This window comes from Ischnura elegans, chromosome X (assembly GCF_921293095.1).
Source record: "Ischnura elegans chromosome X, ioIscEleg1.1, whole genome shotgun sequence".
In the NCBI taxonomy this organism is placed as follows: domain Eukaryota; kingdom Metazoa; phylum Arthropoda; class Insecta; order Odonata; family Coenagrionidae; genus Ischnura; species Ischnura elegans.
Window position 1 is genome coordinate 16,132,884 of NC_060259.1, and position 21,027 is coordinate 16,153,910.

Here is a 21,027-nt window from a genome sequence, read left to right on the forward strand (position 1 = left end):
CCAAACTGCATCTTCTTCCACTCCAATTAATGCTTCACAAACTCGTATCTTATGCAACCACCTACATATATGTGATATGATCATGAAGAAAAAAAATTATCATGCTCTTTATCCCAGAACAATAAAAACCATGGAACTGTTAGCCAGACTTATTTCAACAGACAATCAACCCTTTACAAGAGGGTATGATAATGGATGTAGGAATTTAATCAATTACTTAGAACCATGATACACAATACCTGGTCAAAAATATTTTTCAAACAATTTTTTTTAATAAATTTTTTTTATATTTACCAACAATCTACAAGACCTCAAAAAACTGAATTCGTGAGCTACTACTCACAGTTGAGCCAAAACCCTTCAGCATTACAACAGATATGTGGTCACCTACTGCTAATGATGACAACTTGGCCTTGACAGGTCATTTTATAACACCAGATTGTGAACTAAATCACATTTATTTGGGTGTAATCCCATTTACTGTGGGAACTCATGCAGGAGAAAATATAAGTAATTTTCTTCATGATTGTTTTGGAGAATGGACTATAGTTGACTAGGTAAATGTCATAGGTGCACACAATGGTAGAAACTTTATTTCCACAATAGATAAAGGCAAATTGGAACACAGTCCATGCCTTGCACATTCTCTGCAATTATTGGCCTCAGATGGCACATTCCACAATAAGGAAATCAATAATCCGCTTAAAAGTTGCAGACCTTTGGTTGGTCAGTATAACCACTCCATATTAGCCATTAAAATTTTGAAGAATTCCTAGAAAGTTCTAAGAGTGCCACAGCATAAATTAGTGCAGGATGAGCCTACTCGCTGGAACAGTACCCTAGATATGCTTGAAAGATTACTTGAACAGCAAAGGGCTATTTCATCTTCCTCACCAGGGCTTAGTGTTCCAGTTGAACTTACCAATGTGCAGCGGTCATGCATACAAACAATTGTTGATATGTTACGGATCTTTAGTGTACATCTACATCCACATAATACCCTGAAAGCCACGTAAAAGGTCTGTGGCAGGGGGTGTTAGGACACAAATAACAATAAAGTGTAGCAACAAAAGCTGTAAGTTTAGAAACAGCAGGTGCATCGAATGTTGTACCAATTGTTAATGTTGTTCGTCAGAGCCTAACAAAGAATGCTGGTAGGTATGATGACATCAGAAATGATATGTTGGCATCTCTAAATGGGTCAAGTGAAAGTACACACATATATGCAAAAAGTATTATCATAAATCCTACATTCAAGAAAGATATCTTTATTGACTAAATCTTCAGATAAGGCTTGTGACTATATCGACACAATGCTGAGGGATGTACAGCAAGATAAAGAACAAGAAATAGTGCATGAGAACGTACCATCAGATGATGAAGTATGTAATTGAAAAGCAAAGGCCTCTTTGGTCTTTATTCAAAGAGGTCAAGGAAGTGAATGGTAAAGCCTAAAAATGTTGTAATATTTTAATACAGGTCATTGACTATATTTACAATACATATAATTTGTCTATTAACTATGTTTCCATGTCTACACTTGTCTTTTATCTTGCATTTATGCTTTGAGTATAGTTTCGCTGAAGAGTTCTACATCACTTGACCTGCTGAAGAATGAACATGCCATTATTATTAAAATGTTTTCAGTGAATTAAGCATTTCCTCTGTGTAATAATGGTCGTTTCCATAATCTGGTTTCTTAGTTGGCCCAGCTTAGTGGCTTGGCTTTAAGCGCTGGTGGTGAAACGCCGACTCTGCATTATACCTCAAATGGATTAGTATTGGTATCGAAGATTTCTGGTATCGGTCCATCCCTAGTTACTACGTATTAATAAAAATGAGGCTGTATATATTTGAGCTTTCCAGGAACATGTGTGTTAATGACTAGGACAGCAAAATGGGAGACAATAAAAGGTGTGTCCAATATTACTTCAATAAAGAGGGACATAAAGCTAAAGACTTCAATAAAGCTAACACGTAAAAAAATTGGTTTTTATATGTTAAAAAATGCACATCTTGACTCAAGTCATAGGGAAATACCACTGATATATGGCCTGTTTAAATGGTTTCCTCTTTGAATATGGAACAGTCCTCCGGGAGTCTGAGGGAAACTATAGGAGAGCCACAGAGGCAAATTTATGGAATGAACTGACAAAAATCAAGTACAATTCTTTTTCCATTTCAGACTTTCTGAACCCCATTCCAGACCATTACCATACCTATTATCGTTTCTGCTACAGGCATAGTGTCTCTTTCATTGCATCTAGCATTACAAAAAAGGCTGTACAACAAAACACACAAAGCAGCAATTTGAGAAACATACCAAACCATTAGAAAATTTTCAAACACTGAGTAAAAAGATGAGTGTGCTTGATGTAACCTATACCTACATTTACCTTACCATACCTCCACACAAAAATACATATAGAGGGTGAAAAAAAAACAGAACACAAACACAAAATGCTGGTCATACTGGTGGTGTGAGGATAAAATGATGGCTGACAATATATGGCTGAAGTTCCACCTGGCCAAGAAATCAAAAAATGCACCTTCTGCTTTCCTTCAACATGTACAGAAAGTCTATTATGTTATGTAATAAATTGAAGGAACTTGAAGCTAAAGAAGGTTATGCTGCACAACCCTCATTAACCAAGAAATCAACGCGAACTGCAATGCGAAAGTTCAAGAAAAAAATTCTCGGTGAATTACTCAAAGAAAATCCAAAATCCTTTTGGTCGTATGCAAGAGAGCTGTATGGGAGACCATGGAGACTCGGAGGCTGTGCGCTAGGCTTAGATTACTTGAACAATTGAGAATGGATATCTTTAGGAGCAACACGGAGAACATAATATTAGAGCCACACTATATTTCCCGGTCCGATAGAAGCAATAATTAAGAGAGATGTTTTGCCAAATGGATAGATATGGGAACTCATTTTTCCCCCAAACCATAAAGGACTTTAATAAACACTAGTCCCAACTACGATAGAGCACTTCATTTTTATGTGTAAACAGCTGGTGTCCTAACACGCCACACACCTTTTAGGTGGTTTGCAGGGTACTATGTAGATGTAGATGAAGTGCTATAAGGCTGTACACCACTTTATTATTAATAAGTTGTAAAAATACGTGCTGATCGCATTCCATAGCAAGGTGAGAAGAGATAAGGTGAGATAGGAAGGATAATGCAATAATACATGCCACCTTCAAAGAGCATTGCACTCACCGAAAGCGCTGTGACTCGGTCGTTGGCATCATGGCCAACTGCATTCTCCTCCGTGTCACATCAAGGGGGTAAGAGACACTCTGGGCCACGGCACCCGCCAACCCCCCACACAACAATTTTGCCGGTAACTTCAAAACCAAGCCACCTAAAAAATTCAGGTAGAATATCAATGCACACCAAAGGTAAACTGACAAGAAGGCTCTTAAAATCTACAAGATAAAAAAAATCCTTATATGCCAAAAGAGTATCAATTAGTCTTAACAGTGAAACAACATCAAATCACACTAATTTAGTCTCAGCAAAATTCCCAAAAAGAGCCTCTGTGTAAAGTCTATGGGCATTTATCACGACAATTAGGAAACAGCCTGCACCTCTTACCTGGACTTCTTTGAACACAAAAATGCAGATGTGCACAAGAAAAATGGACCAAACGAGAGAGATTCTTGATGGGCAATAAGTTTAAAATATGTTGTTTTCTCTTAAAAATCAGAGCAAGAAGTAAGTGAAAAATGGGGGTAAGGCTTTGAGCCATGTCGAGAGTGGGATAGGTAAAAACAAGCATTAAAAGCACACCTTTGTCATAAGAAGGAGGGATGGAAGAGGGGGTAAGTTAGCGATTCCACACTTTCCTGGCAAAAAATATGGAAGAACTTTTCTTGGGCTGGTGACCCATTTTCAACACAATTGATGCCAGGTTGAAATGAGTGTCAAAACTTGGATTTAGGAGGGGTGAAGGTGGTGGAGATAGGGTGAAAGGTAAACCAGGCACAAGACCCAACAATTAGTCATAGGACCACACCAAGGATTTTGTATATCACATCATCTAACAATAACATCTTTAAGATTTTCATGAAACGGACTTCTATGGACCAGATAATTCACCTCAACTCCCGCTCCCAGCCCATCAATAAGCTGTTAGACATCCAGGAGAACAAGTTGACAATATGGAACTGCTGGCAGTACCTTTGACTTGGGCACCATTGAAAACTGAAGGTTTGACACCTTGGTAGCCAAGCTTCTCTTTTGCCACTCCTTTGACTTCAGTAGTGACTACCCCTGTCCTCATCAGGGTCACAAGTTTGAATTTTTGCCAATAAAAGTAAAAAACCTTTTCATATTTTTCCCATTCCCAAAAACCTGAGAAATGACATTTTCACCCAGAAATTCACTCTTTTCCTTCTCAAAATTTTCAACACAGAAACCCCATAGGGCAAAATTAAATTTTGTGTTTGGGACAAAATTTAAATTATCTTCCTTTAACCCTTTTGCTGCTTCAATAGATTTTTCATCGGTTCCATTATTTTGCCTATTATCCAGAAAAAAATGAATTGAATCATTCATTTGACGTCGCTGAATGTCGCCGCACGAATGGACGTAGTTCCGCTAGAATTTCGAGCAGATGACAGCACCTACGACCGAAGGGAGGGTTTTTCGAAAACGTAGATATTTACCCGCATGTCGTGTTGAAAGGAAAAGTTTTTTGAAAGTCGTGGAATATCCCTGCATGTCGCAGGCAATAACCATAATGTTTTTTGCGGGTATTCCCGCTTGTAGCAGCAAAAGGGTTAAATGCATGCACTGGCTGAACTTGCACCTCTCCTTTACCACTGATATGCAAGAGGTTGAATGAAATAACAGAAGATAATAGTCAAAAGCAGTATTAGAAAATATTTCAAACAAATTTCATGAATGCATCTACTATTGGCACAGGAATTATGTGCACTCCAGTTGAGAAACAATTAACTAAATAACAAAAAGGGAAAAAGAAAAAATAATTGCAACATTATTTTTTTGTTGTTATGTTGTCAAAGGTAACCTTTAAACAGCCAATTTGATAGTACTTACAACACTTGAAACAAATGAGTAACCTATTTTGATGGTTTATGAGCATAGCACAAACTTTGGTAACTTGGAAACAACACATTTTAGAGCAAACAGCATCATTACCCATTACAAGAACACATTTACTGTAAATGCAGTGAGTTTTAGTAATGTATCTTAAGAAAAAAGAGCTGTAGTCAATTTTGTAAAATGTGGACATAACAGAGGTAAAGATATTTTTAATGGTAGCATTGTATTTTGTACATCCTGAGAATAACTAATATGTATGTAATTGTCTACTATGACAACATGGGTATTCAAATTGTTTTGAATGATATTTATGCCAACTAACTAACAGGATTTATAGAAAAGATGTGCATGTAGCTATTAATGAAGTTTTTTCACAATAAAATAACTCACTTCCGAGTTAAGGGTGACTGAAATTGATGCTTTGCTCTAACACACTAAAAAACCGGTGCTTTTTTTGCTATATAGCCATGGTAAATATGTACCACTAAAATGCCTTTTTCACAAGGAGACATAACGAGAGTGATTTAAGAATACTGGGACTAGCCATGATGATATCTTTATGGAGTCATCTGCAATGCACAAATTGTGCAAAAAATACACAGAGAAAACAATCATTCACCTAAACCCGGATTTGAACCCAGATCCACCGATTTCCGGTCGAGTGCTTCAGTCAGTTAAACTACCGAGGCATCATTCTCCCCTGTAGAAATTTAAGGATCTTCTTCTCTTGAGACACGCACGCGGCAAAAGACACTGTACTAGTACCTCTGACCACCCGACCTCCACGGAAAGGGAGCGATTACTCATGGAAAGTCATGGTGCACAAAATCCTTACATGCGAATATCTCTCCAACCCAGGTCTATGTGGAAGAAAGCTGTGACACTTTTTCCACATTACCCATATAGTTTCAGAAAATAACATGGGCATTCAGATCCCAAACACCACTCTAATGATGTCTCTTTGTGAGTTGAAATTTAACCTCAAGCAAGATAAACTTTAACAAGAAAATTAATAATGTAATAGGTGCTACTGTAACCCTTTCTGTTTAGTTATGAGTAGGGATGGACGGATCCAGGATTTTTTTCAGATCTGGATTCGGATTGCATTCTTGATTTTTGGAGCTGGATCTTTCGGATCGGATATTTTCGGATCCAAATGCATTTTCAAATTCCTGCTATTAAACGAAGGAATGGGGTGCTCTCATAAAATTAAAAAGGTAATTTTTTTACATGTCTAGATAAGTAAATTAAATTTATTAACATATGCGAAATATGACTTCATAATTCTCAATACTCTTGTTGCTAGAGAGCTTCAAAGTTCGCAAAAATTACTAAATTCTTTCATGCTACAAGAACGCCCTGTGACGTCAGAATGCGAGTAAGTAGACTCGCTCCATGGCAATAACAAAACAGTAACGACGATAACAAACATCTACGATGATACTGATTTATAACTTAACGGGTGTTTGGAAACAGTTGTGAATAGTTTAATATATTTACAGTGTGGGTATTGCGCAATGGTTGACTCCGACTTCGAAAAGATGCATTTTGGGAACATTCTGAAGGTAGATTAATTTAGTAATTTTCAAATACTCTGGAAATAGCCGTAGATAAGGATGAGAAAAAGTGTTAAGCGCTATTTGCCAAGACTGTGCTGCATCTTCCAGTATGCATACATTCTTTAAACATTTCAATTATTCAGGATAAATATTTCACAAGACTGATGATGAAATTGACGCATAAAAAAATAAATTGTACAGGGAGATACACAGGTTTTTCTTAAACTGGGACAAATAGTCTACTCTCTACTGGCATCACGTAAACGCATTGTTTACTGGACTCTGACGTCACAATCAGCCAACATGGTGATGGGTCGTTTGGAGCTCAAGATTCAAAGACAATTTTCAAATTGGAATTTTAAGAATAATACACAAGTTAGAGAGGAAGTGCTTTCACTGTAATTTTCAGCACGAAGGATATTTTATTATCGCATAGGCATCCATTTTCAGTGGAATTCCCTATTATGTATTCATGTTTATTCTGGGTACACACAATCAAAGGAATGCTTTTTAGATTTTCATAAACATTTTAATATTTTTATGGATTAAAAATCATTTTTATAGGGTTTCAAGTTGTTTTTTTTTTAAAACATCTTTACATGCTCAGGACCTGAACTGTTACACTTAGGTTAGGAAATGAAAATAGGAAAAATCTTCGGATAAACCACTGACTAGTGGCGTAGTGAGAGGGGAAGTCAGGGGGGTCCGTACCCCCCCGAAATATAAAAACACAATTACTTTCCTTAATACAGGGAAACAAAATATTGAAAAATCATGAATTTACAATAGATTTCTTTGAAAAATGAGGTTTTTTTAATTGTGAAAGGTGTTCAAATTATTTTGAAACCCTCTACCATGTACCCTGTTGTTTAAAAAAAATCCCCCTGGTTTTGGACCCCCCCCCCAACGAAATTCCTGGCTACCCCACTGCCATCGACTGAATTCAAATTTTCCTCAAATGCACGATTCCCCCAAATTTTGTCACTTTCTCATCGCATACCGACTTGTGTTTCACCTGAAAATGCTTCAGTATGGTGAGGTGGGTTTAGCACTTCCTCACGATAATTTCACACCACAGTGCATGCACATGGCATACATTGGTTCTCCTTATCTCAATAGAAATGTCTCTACACAATGAAAGACATTTTTATCAGTACATTATTAAATTAAATTGCAACTGCGCAATCAGCAACACAATTAACAGTATTTAAAACAGCATTAACGTCACGTGCGACGAGGTGCTTGACCACTCAGCATGAGGAAAGGTTGTGCAGCAGAAGCGCGTAAAGGAGAGGTGGAGGGGAAGGAGTGTGCTCCCTCCATATTTCAAGCAACGAGGCTACAACTGAGGGAGTCAAGGACGAACAAGTCAGGTCTTGCTTCAGTGACGTCGCTGCCTTCAAAGTGAAGCCAGGTGAGCTATGTGATATATGCAGTTGGCATTTTCTATCTGTCTCTACTTGTTTGAGGGGTTAATGCTGTGCTTGTATCTTTGAAAATTGTGCTGTTTGGACAATGTTGCACATTAGTATAGTCTATTGTAAAAAGAAAACTTAGTGGCAATCAATTAGAGCTGAAAAATAAACAGATTTATCATCAGGAGTGCGTCGTGTTTGGTCTAATTCTTTTCTAAATCTCGTGCATGTCATCTAATTTTTGAAGCTATCGAGACACCTTCGGGCCCAGAAAGTCACTCACCTAGCAGTTGTCGCCTAGAAATGGGGAATTGAAGCAGGTAGGCCAAAAAAGGTCAGTTGGTGAGATGGGGTAGGGATGAAACACGCTTCGATTGTTCTCGTGTAATTTGATATTTTCCTTAGAAGACAATGATTTATGGTGTGTGATTTCAGAAACAAAAAAAAACAACAGAGGCACAGGCTGATGGATGGCCGAGGGTATTTTTCTGAAATCTTCGACGTAGTTACTTTTGACGTAGTTATTATCCTACGATGCTGAGATTCCCTCGATGATTGTTCAATCTCTTGGGAAGAGTCACACTAAGTGCCAGTCGCATTTTGCTTTTTTAATTTTCCATGGCTAAAATTCTGCTATGTAACCTCTGCAAGAGCTTTCAAATAAAATGGTTCATGAGTAGGACAAGAATCGCATGCGATGGCGCATTCGAAGAGGGAATCGGGACTCTTTCCACTCTTATTCACAGAAGCTATTATTTAAAATTTCAGATCCAGATCCAATGTCTTCCGCGACTTTGGATCCGATGTATCCAATGAAGGGCAATATCCGCGGATATTTGGATCCAAGGTGTCGGATCCGACCATCCCTAGTGCACATTATTTCTGTATTGATAGCACAGCAGAGTTGAGTGAATACCTGTGTGTACATTTTACATTAATACGAAGACTATACTCAAGGTTGTTTGATATGTGTTCACAAAAATTGAATAATGGTTCTCACCTGTGTTATTGGAGTAGGGAGTGCACGTAAGATGAGACAGATACTTCATGCACAAATACTTGAGAGTTCCAAAGCAATAAAAAGAGAGTCCCGCATATGGAATCATTCCACAAATGGTGGGCGTAAACCCCCTGTACAGGGCACTCATCCCACCTTCCTGCAAAGATAAAATGACAACCAGGATTTTTAATAGGCAAGCACAGCATCCCTGCAATCTAAGACAAGGATTTTCCTCATTTGAGGAAGATGTGATCATTGAAATTAGGGAGGCCACTCAAATACTATCACAATTCCAGTCCCTGATTAATCCAGACTGTGCTCACAATTTTCCAGAATTTTTGATATCATGCATTTTTAAGGATGCTCATCTTTCCTTAAGATAAAAATGTGATTAGCTGTAGTCAAATATCAGTATTAAACAAGTAATAATAACAAAAATGAATTTTAACAGATATGAGGTATATGCTGTATTGAGGGGGGGATGTTCGCATATCAAAGACATCCCTAACCACAAGAAAAAAAATCACCATTAGATATATACAAAATAGATGATTTTACCAAATTTAGTTTTCAATTTTCCCTGCTTTTCATGAAATATCATGGAAACAGAGAACTTCAGAAACAATGAAACTTCAGCATTTCCCATATTATTCATGAGAGTGACCACCCCAAGTACATTATATTTAATATCAGAGTAAATTTAAAACACTAGTGACAGACATTTTAGGAAATACATAACTTGATCTAGCACAGGGATGCCCACAGAGAGGGAGGTTTCGGGCACAGTGTGTGTGTTGCTATGTGGTCATGGGGGGATAGAAAATTCTAAGAGGAGTCTCAGGAACATAATGCACAAAATATATTAACAAAAATACCAGAAAATCTGACAAACCACTGCAATAGTACCCACAAGAAAAATGAAATATGAGAAAACTACTGCAAAAAATATCGTCTTTGAGAAGGGCAACAGAGCCATTTAAGGATTTCGGATGACTAAGGAGATATTCGTCCACTGCCTCTACACAATGTGCACAGACTGAGTCGATATTCCTACTGCCCAACAAATTTAGGCAACACATGGCAAAACTTGAAGCTCTCTTTGTTCACCTGTGATGTCAACATTGCCATAGACTGCCTTAAGTGTGCCTACATACTGTTAGACGAGTCCATCACCTTTTACGAAGGAAGCAAGATTATCATCTCAATCAGCAGGAGGCAGTCGTGAACCCAGCAGTGGCCATCTGAAATGACCAACCTATTGGTGATCTCATGTTAGCCTCAGTGGCTCCAGGGTCCAACGAAAGAGGTTACCCTACAAGACTACTACTTCTTTTGGCACCTATACCACTACAAACAAACTTAAAACTTTTCTACACCCAATTACTGTCATTTGCACTGTTCTTTGCTTTATCTTTTATTGTTCTTAAGCTAGGGTTAATCATTGCCAGAGGGATGATGCGTAAGGAGATAATATCCGGGAGTAACAATAACTTGATAATAATAACTCAAACTTTATGTTTCACGACCCCTTATTATATATATATATTTTTTTTTTTTTTTTTTTTTTTATCACGAGATGTGGGTCAATGACCCACATCTCGTGATCAAAAAAAAAAAAAAAAAAATATATATAGATAATAATAACTGAAAACAATAACTTGAAGCCTATCACAGAGTACACACAAAAGAAAGTGTGTTACACACCTTTGACACAAATTAGGTTAGGAGCTGCAAGACTATCGGAGGCTATAGATTCCTTGATCAATTGAGAAAGATACCTTTCAGAGTGACAGAGAACATAATATTTAGAACCACTCTACATTTCCAGGTCCAACAGAAACCATAAAATGAGAGAAATGTTTATATGAGTAGATTGGTATATACATAAATTCGTTTTTCTGCATAACAATGGACTTCAATAAATGCACACAGGGAATCAATTGCACAATGTGCACCTAAATATTTTAGTATTTTCGGGCAGGTTAAAAGCTTCTATCCAAACACCTTTCTGCAGTGTGTTTTTCCTTTTGAGGCGGCTGGCAGGGTAATGTTTAGATGTGCCAGATCTTTAAGCAAAAATGTGCCACCACTTAAGTCCATCAACTAGCTAAGGTTGCAGCTCAAAATCCCTTGCACTGCTGTAGGAGTACAGAACAGCCAATCATGAAAATAGGGAAAATCACTAACCACAAGCAAAGAAAGCAGTGACAGAAAATGAGTTTTGCAAGCTATCTAGTGATAACAGTGTATGAGAGAAAAATCCTCAAACCTGCACTACTAAGCACTTTATTGAACCACTCCAAACCTAAAGGAGCATGTTCAGTCTCGTCTGCTTTTTAATCGGAAGGGTAGTAAAACATCATATCCATGACCCCTTCAATTGCTCATTATTGTGCCTCAGCTAGCAGCCAATTTCCAGTGTCACAAGTTATTGATAGACTTCAGTAATGAGGGTAGCATAAATTATACTAAATTTTAAACCAAGAGATAAGTTTGAAAGCACCTAAATGAAGTTCTTGATTATTTCATTATAGTTTCGGAACCAAAGCTGACGGAAGGGAGAGGAGGTGGACCATCAATCCTGATAGGAGTGGGCACCCCTGTCTAGTAAAAACCAATCTCTTCAAACAATCAGAAGCAATAAGCTTTGACCAAAGTGCCATAGCAAACAAAGTATCAGCACATATGGTTTTCCAGCTATCATTTCACAGACACAACTGACACATTCAGTTTCCTTTGGGTAAAACACATATGAAACATTCAATAATGACTGTATCCACACACTGCAGAGCAGCATGAGGTCCACAGAACAATAAATAAACTTTTAATTACCTAGGGTGGCAATGGCAGAACATTGACTCATTGTTCTTACCACTACATTGAAAGTACTTAAGAGTGTAGCAATAAGCCACATCATGTAATTTTAATTTCTTTTCAAGAAAGGTATTTAGATGTTTTAATAAGTAAGCCATTTGCAAGCCCATAGTTGGCGAGTGCTACTGCAAATGAATATAAGCTCAGCTTACAAAAGAGGACATTACTTATGGAATACAGTAATCCCCAAACGTATAGCATCCATCACAGAGCTAACATGAAAACATCCATGCAGGTCGATTAAAAATTCTTTTGTCACTGTAGCATCAAGTCAATATTACAGGGTCAACCCATGCATTGTGTCATAATACAAATTAATGAAAGACAAGTATCTTAGTCAGGAAAACATATGGTCCATAAAGAGCATTCGTCCAGTCAGGAGAGTGAAGAAAGGAGTTGATGTCTTGTCGTGGAGTCAAATAGTCCCCTACACAGTTTCCAACAGTTGCATGTACGCAACCCTGCAGTCTGAGGCAATTCTTCACAGTGAGACCACCGTCTAAAGAAGATCAGCAGGTTGCAGATTCCCATGCTCATTCAGGGGATGACTGTATTTCATATGGTTTATTAGCATAGCAAATTAAACTATTGGTGTAATAAGGAGACCAAATTTGAGCGAACAAATGTGGCATGCTAGTCCAATCTCGCCAAATAATATTCTACTTTAGAACAAAGAACAAGAAGTGTTTCCTGAATGAAATTAAACTGCATTAGCACATTTCTGTCAAACCCATATAATTAATTTCAGCTCCCTTTGTCTGATCTAGATCAAATCAAGTTCTGATACAAATGAAGCAGAGAACAGCATTATTGCATACAAAAATCATAAGAAAGACGATATTCTGCACAATACACAGAATTTCATTTGGCTGCTTATGAATAAGTTGTCTGTTTGCAATTAACATTTTACCACAATTTAAATAAAATATCAGTTCTGATAAAAGATACATTTATCATATTTTTAACTTTTTTGAATAAATGAATACTCTGGTCTTTGGAAGTCCCGACTATACCCATGTGATTTGGGAACATAGATCCTAAATGTTACAAATAGAGTAATAAAAATTAGGAATATTTTTTTAGAGCATTCAACAGTGGCCAATGAATTCATAGTTGCATAAGTTGGAAATAAATAGCAGCACATATTTAAATGATACTGATGGACTTCAAGATGCAAGCGAGAACAAAACTTCTTGAACATCTCTAAAAATTAGTAACATTGACAGTTGCCCAAATTCAGGTAAAATTTTATGCTGATGATCAATCAAAATTATTATTGTATCATTATTGCCATTACAGCACAATGTGACAGTAAATTTGATAAATAATTTCAAACTATCTGGTAACAAATATGCACATAAAACCAACCACTCACCCCAATTACCATAAGGAAAAGATGCTGACGAATTGTATTGTTGCACACAGAATTTCACAAGAAGTGCCTTGAAAATTCACAGTGCATAACATTCATTCAAATGATCAATAAAAAAATAACATGCCATGAAAATGGAACTTGAACTGCTGAGGGTACAAAAGACTTCCATTGTTAGGTACAACATTCAAGTTACTTCAGAGATTGAAAAGAACACAATGAATAAGCATTAGGCAGCCTAATGGCTTGAATTGAATAATGACCAATTACATCACAATTAAAACCTGGTAATGGATACCTTGACTGAATTACCTTCCAGGATGAATCAAGCTCCGAAATTATGGTATACAGCAGACAGATAAACATTTAACCATTTTCACACGCGAGATGACACAGTGAAATGGGACTGCTCAAGAGAGAGTAGAAAGCAACAGAAATACCCATTAGTTTTGTGGAGAAAATGGTCAAAGTCATAAAATCAAGATAAATTATAGGCTAACAAGAAGAAAAAATATTGCCAAAGAATACACTGTTTTATTTAGAGTCACGACATAACAGGGAGAATTAAATCAGGTATGCAGAAGTACCTCATTACCTACCCCAAATTAGAATCTAATTATTTCAAAATAACTTTTTAAACTAAAAAGTTTCACTCTTCCACACTCCCTAAAATGAGCCACTTTAGGCAAGGTATCCAAAAACCTTAGCATACTCAATGATATATGAGACGGATTAAAATAATTTAGTTTTCTCTTAGTTAAAGTCCCAGGTAATGGCTTGTATATTTATAGACACCCTAAATCATGAGATAACAGGAAAGAGCCAACACTGAATATATCAAATTTCAAAATACAACTTAGCCTATAAAAGTATTTTTTGAATGTCTTCAATATTAATATGAGGTAAATATACCATCTTTCAATGAAATTGCGCCTACAGCCTCCACCATAACTGGCGAGTCATTAGTACTTCTCAGAGCCATTTTGGACAGATAGACCACAGTGAGGTGAGGTGTCATGTCTGCTTGTGCCATGATAGAGCAAATTGGAGGAAAATGCCACTCAGTGGGTTTTGCAAATGGAGTGGAGTGGACAACTGAAAATAAGAAAGGAGAAAGGAAGGAAGATTGATGCCATTAATCAGAAACTGTATCACATCAATTCTTTTTATAAAAGATACACTATCATAGAACTCTAGGGATACCTGGCATTACATGCCACAACCCTCAAAGCAATGACAATTAAAAACCAGATTCAAATATTCAATCCCTTAAAAATATTTCCAATAGCCAACGTCAATCCTTCATACATTCATGTTTCAACAAAAATACTTAACTGAGAAATGCTTAAACTTTATTCATATATACAATTCTTACAACCAAAAGTGTTTTGCAAACAAACCTTGATATGCAAATATGACTCTTGAGAGCATTAACTTATACTAGAAGTTTGATCACGATAGAATAGATATATTACAAAAACTAATTAATGTTACAAACTAGGATACTTAAATGCAATAATTATGTAGAGGCATTTCAAACCATCACCAGTAGGAAATTCATCATGCATGACACCTTAGTAGGCTAACAATGCAATGAATAAAAATACTGATGCAGCATCATAAAGACATGCAACATAAAAACACCTCTTTTCAAATGAGAATTGTTGGTGTTTATACTACCCCAGCAAAGGTCGAGAGACATGAATTTTAAGTGTTGTGCCTTGGTGAATAATTAATTTATTAGAATAGGCAGGAAACAAAAGGAAATTTATTTCTAAATGTAATAAATATCATTGCTTATTTATCATTGCTTAGAAAGGAAATGGCAATTTCCACTATTTCAAGATCAACAAGAAAACTTGCTATCAAGACCATATAAATGCAATGATTACGAAAGTTGTTAAGAAATTCATAGCTCACAACTTAACAACAAATAACTACTTTCACATCACAACTGGTTATTTATTCATCAAACTATCTGCCATTAAGAGCATAAGAAATCTTATATCGCATGGACTCTATATTAATGCCTAAAAAACATTTTCAAAGTTTAGCATCTGTAGAGCAGCTTTTGTTTACAGAGCACCAACAGCTGAAATACTTTCATGCAAAGTAGTAATTAAAAGTTGATATTTAGAAAATGAATAAACTTCATAATACGTACTTCCTCCAGTTTATTTAATCACTGATGACTTATTTACCAAGATGAAATAGTTAAAATGATATTTTAACATGGGAATTAGCACAGTAGCCATGGGCATACCCAGTGAGGGGCAGGTGCCCCCCTTAAAGCAAAAATCGCAAAAGTCTTTAAGCAAAATCAGTACTGAATTGAAACGAAAGTATTCAACAAATTTTCTTCAAACCCACGAAAAATGATATGTATTAGTATAAGATATGTAACTAAAATAAAACTATTTTTTCAAGGAAATAATCTCATAAACTAATGAAGTGTCGTTGTAATTTTCTTAAAATGTTGGATTCATTCACCTTCTCCATGCTAAAATGTCACAACTTGGCTTGGCCCCCCCCTTGACCATGGCTTGCCCCCTCCTAGTTATGGTACTGGGTATGCCCTTGCAGTAACCTGCAAAGCGGTCTGGAAGCCTGTGGTTCAATTTCAAGTCCATGGGATTTTTTATATACTGCTAATCTTGCCTCAACTCGACATTTTGCAAAGACAGTAGTCATTGAAGGGCTTACTGGGAATATTTATGACAAAAATTAGGAGTTAGAAATCGTAAATTTAATTGATAGCAGAGTGATCCTCATAAATATCAGGAGGAAACCCTTCAACCCACCACCATCACATTCTCTAGACCCCACCACAGGTTGCACTCAAGTCCCACGATATTTTGCAATATCTGCTTGGAATGGGAATTTTATAAAAGTACATGTACAGCACACTCCCGATTATCCGGGCTAATTAATGATGGGGAGAGACGGCACAAATAATCGGAAAACATGGATCGCCCAAATTTTCACTTTAATGTCTTGTCATATTCATAATTTACGTAAAACAAACAATATATTATTATTATTTACACAGTCTGTTATTTTGGAGTGCTTCCCAGACTTATTGAAAGCTTTCTTTGCCAATCCGTAATCTTTTTAGCAGTGATAACAAGGTTGTACTCATATTATTACGGCTCCATGTAAGTACTGGTTTTGAAAACCACGCATCGGCGGCTGCGTGATCATGGATACAGAAAAGTGGAAAAATGCTTCAAAACCACTGCGTGTCATCGGAAACAACACTATCAAGCACCATGCCATCACGCCATGTAGTCGCGTCTCGCACAAGTTGCACAGGTTGCAACTACTGCGGGATGTGTATTCGTGATCACGGAGCGCGATCGCACACTGCGAGGCTTGGAAAACAGGAACACGGAGCTGCCGTGAATGCAGCTAGCATGTAATCGCTTCCATTGAACAAAGGGGAATCTAATGGAAGTAATAAGTAGTAGATTTTAAGGCCAATTTTATTTATAAAATATTGAGCGAGAGTGAAAATCATGCATGGATAATCTGCAACACGGATATACCACAGCCGGATGATCGGGAGTCTGCTGTATTTCATTATGTATTTTCTGATTTATAACCTAACACCACTATTTTATCCACAATTCTTACACTTGCGATAGCTACATTTTGTGTACATTCACACTGCAGCACATCACACCCTTCAGTCTGTCATGAATAACGACACAAAGGCAAATGATGGTTTCCAGAGAGTCACAACTGATCATGAATTTCATAATAGCAAGTTTTCCAATATCTCTGATGGCAATTTCTACTGGAATGCAATGCAGAACTGTGAATTTCGTTAACTAACTATGAGAACTAATGAGATTGGACAGTATAGCAATGTGTCCATTGGCCAACAAAGCCAAAGTTTTGTGTCCTGGTTTAGACAGATTTTTTCTCAGGGTAATTCACACAAATTCATACAGCAGCGTAGACATTACCATAGCTAGAGATCATCACAAGATGTTTTTAAAGCAATAATTTTGAGTTCAAAAGATTTTTATAAATGGCTACCTCAGCCATGTATTATTCTACAGTAAAAATGGCATGGATGTTGATGTCTTAGGGTAAAATTAAAATTACTCACGAGTATGGCGGGACCTTGCACACTTACTGTCATCAACAAATATCACTGTCTAACCCCAAAAACACTAGTCATCACTAACCTTGAAAATCTATAAAGTATGTGTCACAATTAAAACACTGACAACTTTCCACGTGTAATACTTTAATAATTTAGTAACCAATCACAGTTTTAGCATTTAGTGGTATTGCCTATGTCAAATAGAATATGACCACATGAATGAAATGCAAACAGAGATAGCTCACAGAAAATTACTGTACAAATGTGTCTAAGAGACGCACCCCTATTTGGAGCATCGGAACTAAAGAAAAATTTTTTGTGGCACCTTTTTTGTCCTATAGCACGGTGTTGCAGACATATGCCTGGACTTTCAACAGTTATCAAAATTTTCCCTTTCAATACTATGAATTTACGCAACATTTTTCAGCTATAATTACACAATATGTATTCTGCTCAGAGATAAGTACGTATTCACTTGTAGTCTTAACCTTATGATGCTTACTAGGGATTGTCGATTCGGATATCTTGGATTCAAATACCCATGGATAATGCCATTCACCTCATACTTCGGATCCAAATTCGTTGAAGAAATTTAATCTGAATGCGAAATTTTAAATCACTGCTTTGATGAATGCAACATCCCACATGAGGGAGTACAAAGAGTTCCGATCCTATCTTCCCATACACTGTTGCACTGCGATGCTTGTCCTACCTATGAACAATTTTGTTTAAAAGCTCTCGTACGAGTATTGCAATAGAATTGCAGCCATAGAAAATTTTAAGGAAAAACAAGACTGGCACACAGAGTGAATCTTCCCAGGAGATTGAACAACAATCGGGGGAACCTCAGCACGATAATAACCACGGGGTAGATTTCACAAAATCACCTTGGCCCTCCATCAGCCCATGCCTCTTAAGTTTTTTAACCTTTCTGAGACCACACAGGCCATATATCACTTGCCTCAAAGGAAAATATCAAGCTACATGGGAACAATGGAAACATGTTTCATCCTTACCCCATCTCTCAGACTGTCCTTTTTCGGTCTACCAGCTTCAATTCTCCCAGTTACTGGAGACCATAATGTCACCTACTGAGCCCTAAGATATCTGGATAGCTTTAGGCAATTGTATGATGTGCACGAGGTTCAAAAAAGAATGAGACCTAACGCGACGCATATCTGACAGCATTTACGTTTTTTAAGCTCTAATTAATTGACACAAAGATTTATAGTTACAACAAGGCTATTGATATTCAACATAGTCCAAACAGTACAATTCTGAAAGATACAAGCACAGCATGAGCAAATTCAAAAAAGACCATACGGACTGGAAACTTCAGACGCAAACTGCATATATGACATTGGTATGCCTTCACTACTTTGCTTTAAAGGCAACGACGTCACATGCAAGATCAGACATGTTTGTCATTGTTCCCTCCCTCCTAGCCTCGCTGCTTGAAAGACAGAGAGAACACACTCCTTCCCCTCTACCTCTCCTTCAGCACTCTTCACTTATTTTTTTAAATTTTAATCTCAAACCACCGAATACAGCTCATTTAGGCCATTTCATACCGGGGCGGGCTATGATAGGGTTAGAGGGTGAAGCCCCGCAGCCAGGGTAAGTGACAGGCGCCCCTTTGAGCTGGGCCCCAAATCTGAGGGGCGAAAATACCCAGGCAACTCACCCCCAAAAAAGAGTTCCGTACGGAGAGGTTTAAAATATTCTTATGCTACTTGCAGCACAAAAACATTTTTCTATTGTAGGCGCCGGCAGGAAAGGGTTAAAAATACATATTTCAATGCATTCGCATGACCTTGAGTGGAAAAAAACATCATTTTATCACTGTTTTATGTTTGCAATATGATACCTTACAATTTGAAGGAATTCTAAGAATTTTGAATGAACACAAAATTTTCTTTAGGCTCTCAACACATTCTCTTCTGGAAAATGCATCCACTTACATATCTCTATCACTCTTTGCTGCAGTTATGTTCTTTACTTTTCAGAGTGGCTTCCTTTTGAAAGGGACACCTACATGGTGACGGTGGGGACATTTTTTCTTTCTCCGATTTGGCGAATGAGGGGGAAACGTATGTGGAGAGTATGTCCGAGGATGAGGGAGAAGTAAACCTAAGCGACCCATCCGGGAGGGAGGCAATAGCTTTTGCTAACCCATCTTTGGTCCTTTTTTCCGGAGCCAGTGGTCCCAGTATTCCACCCCTAACCACACCCTCTACCTTTGCATCTTCCTCACCTCCCTCTCCCATCCCAACTCTCTCTCTCTCTCTCTCTCTCTCCTTCTCTCTTGCTCTAACACGATCCTTGAAGGCTTTTGCTTCTTCCGTGAAGGGATTATCCACAATACCTTCCAAATGAGTAGGCATATTGTCTCAGCGCCGGGGCCAAAATCCTGCGGCAACCCATGACTCACACGTTTTCAGTGACGAAGTAGGGCAGCTATGTACATATGGCAATGTTAAGTTTGCTCCTTCTCTCTCTCTCGGCACTACCCCTATCCCATTACCGAAGCATTTCAAGAGTGTCTGGGCTCCTACCAAAGCTCACCCGCAAACACACAGTGAATAGCATGTAATGAAAAAATCTTCAAAGGGAAAGGGAAAATCTTCAGTGAATAGGAATGTACCCTCTACCCTGAACGTTTACATTTCACCAGCTAATGACTTAATCAAGGGTGAGTCTATTCTTAACTATTCAATCCAGCCTTAGGGTTGACTTACTGATGGAGTGAAGGACCACAAGACAACTTCAAGCACTAGTTTCAAACAGAGACAGATTTAAAAAAATGGTTTTTCGATTCACCTTTTTCTATATTCTTGGAAATCAACACAGTATCATTTGCAAGCAAAAGAAATCATATGCTTAAACCACATACACAACCACCAAACCCATATATCACATGCACTTCTTACGCCTATGCATTTAAGTATTGAACAACCACTATGAAACTACCTAGGCACCCTGGATCGTTCTTATATCTAAAACCTCTCACAATCTGCTACATTCCTGGCAATTTGGTCAAATTCTCAAATAAATACATACAGAATATATTGACTGAACATTTACCATGCACAAAATAAAGTTTAATGCTTTGCATAGAGAAAATGCAGAGAAAGATCAAAATGGCATTCAGGGATGTATCACAACAAGTATTTCTTTTTTCTTCCAACCCTAATTTCAACTACTTGACAGTCATTTTCAGGTGACAAACAAATAGAAGAAACCAGGAAAATCCATATGTATAAGGTACAAAAGATTACTCACTAATTTCATTTTCTAGCTTTTATTCAAGTAATAACATATCTCAACTTTTCCATTCAGGTGGTGATTGAATGATAGTAGTGCTGTGATCCTAGTCAGACATGTATCTGTGATTATTCCTAGTAAATTCCATAAGAAGCAAGTAACTGCAATTTCTTTCGTACTTACTATGTATTCTAATGTAAACTTTACACCGATGCAGGAATTTTTGTCCCTAAAATAAGGGCTAAAATATCATACCGCATGGGCCTCTCATGTACGGACATAAACTGTACAGGATGGGGAATAACAATTGAAATTAGAGAGTTTGTCACCAAAAAAATTCTCTGCAGGATCCCATT

At 37.3% G+C, this 21,027-nt stretch overlaps 1 protein-coding gene across 1 annotated transcript in view; it reads right to left on the minus strand.

Annotated features, from left to right (window-relative positions):
* Positions 1 to 21,027, minus strand: part of LOC124171846 (graves disease carrier protein homolog) — a 58,363-nt gene that overhangs the window by 2,957 nt on the left and 34,379 nt on the right. Inside the window, exons 5-6 of the mRNA XM_046551203.1 lie at positions 9,051 to 9,207; positions 3,226 to 3,370 (exon numbers count right to left, since the gene is read on the minus strand). Coding sequence (XP_046407159.1) covers positions 3,226 to 3,370; positions 9,051 to 9,207 — 302 coding nt within the window. The remainder of the gene's footprint in view (positions 1 to 3,225; positions 3,371 to 9,050; positions 9,208 to 21,027) is intronic.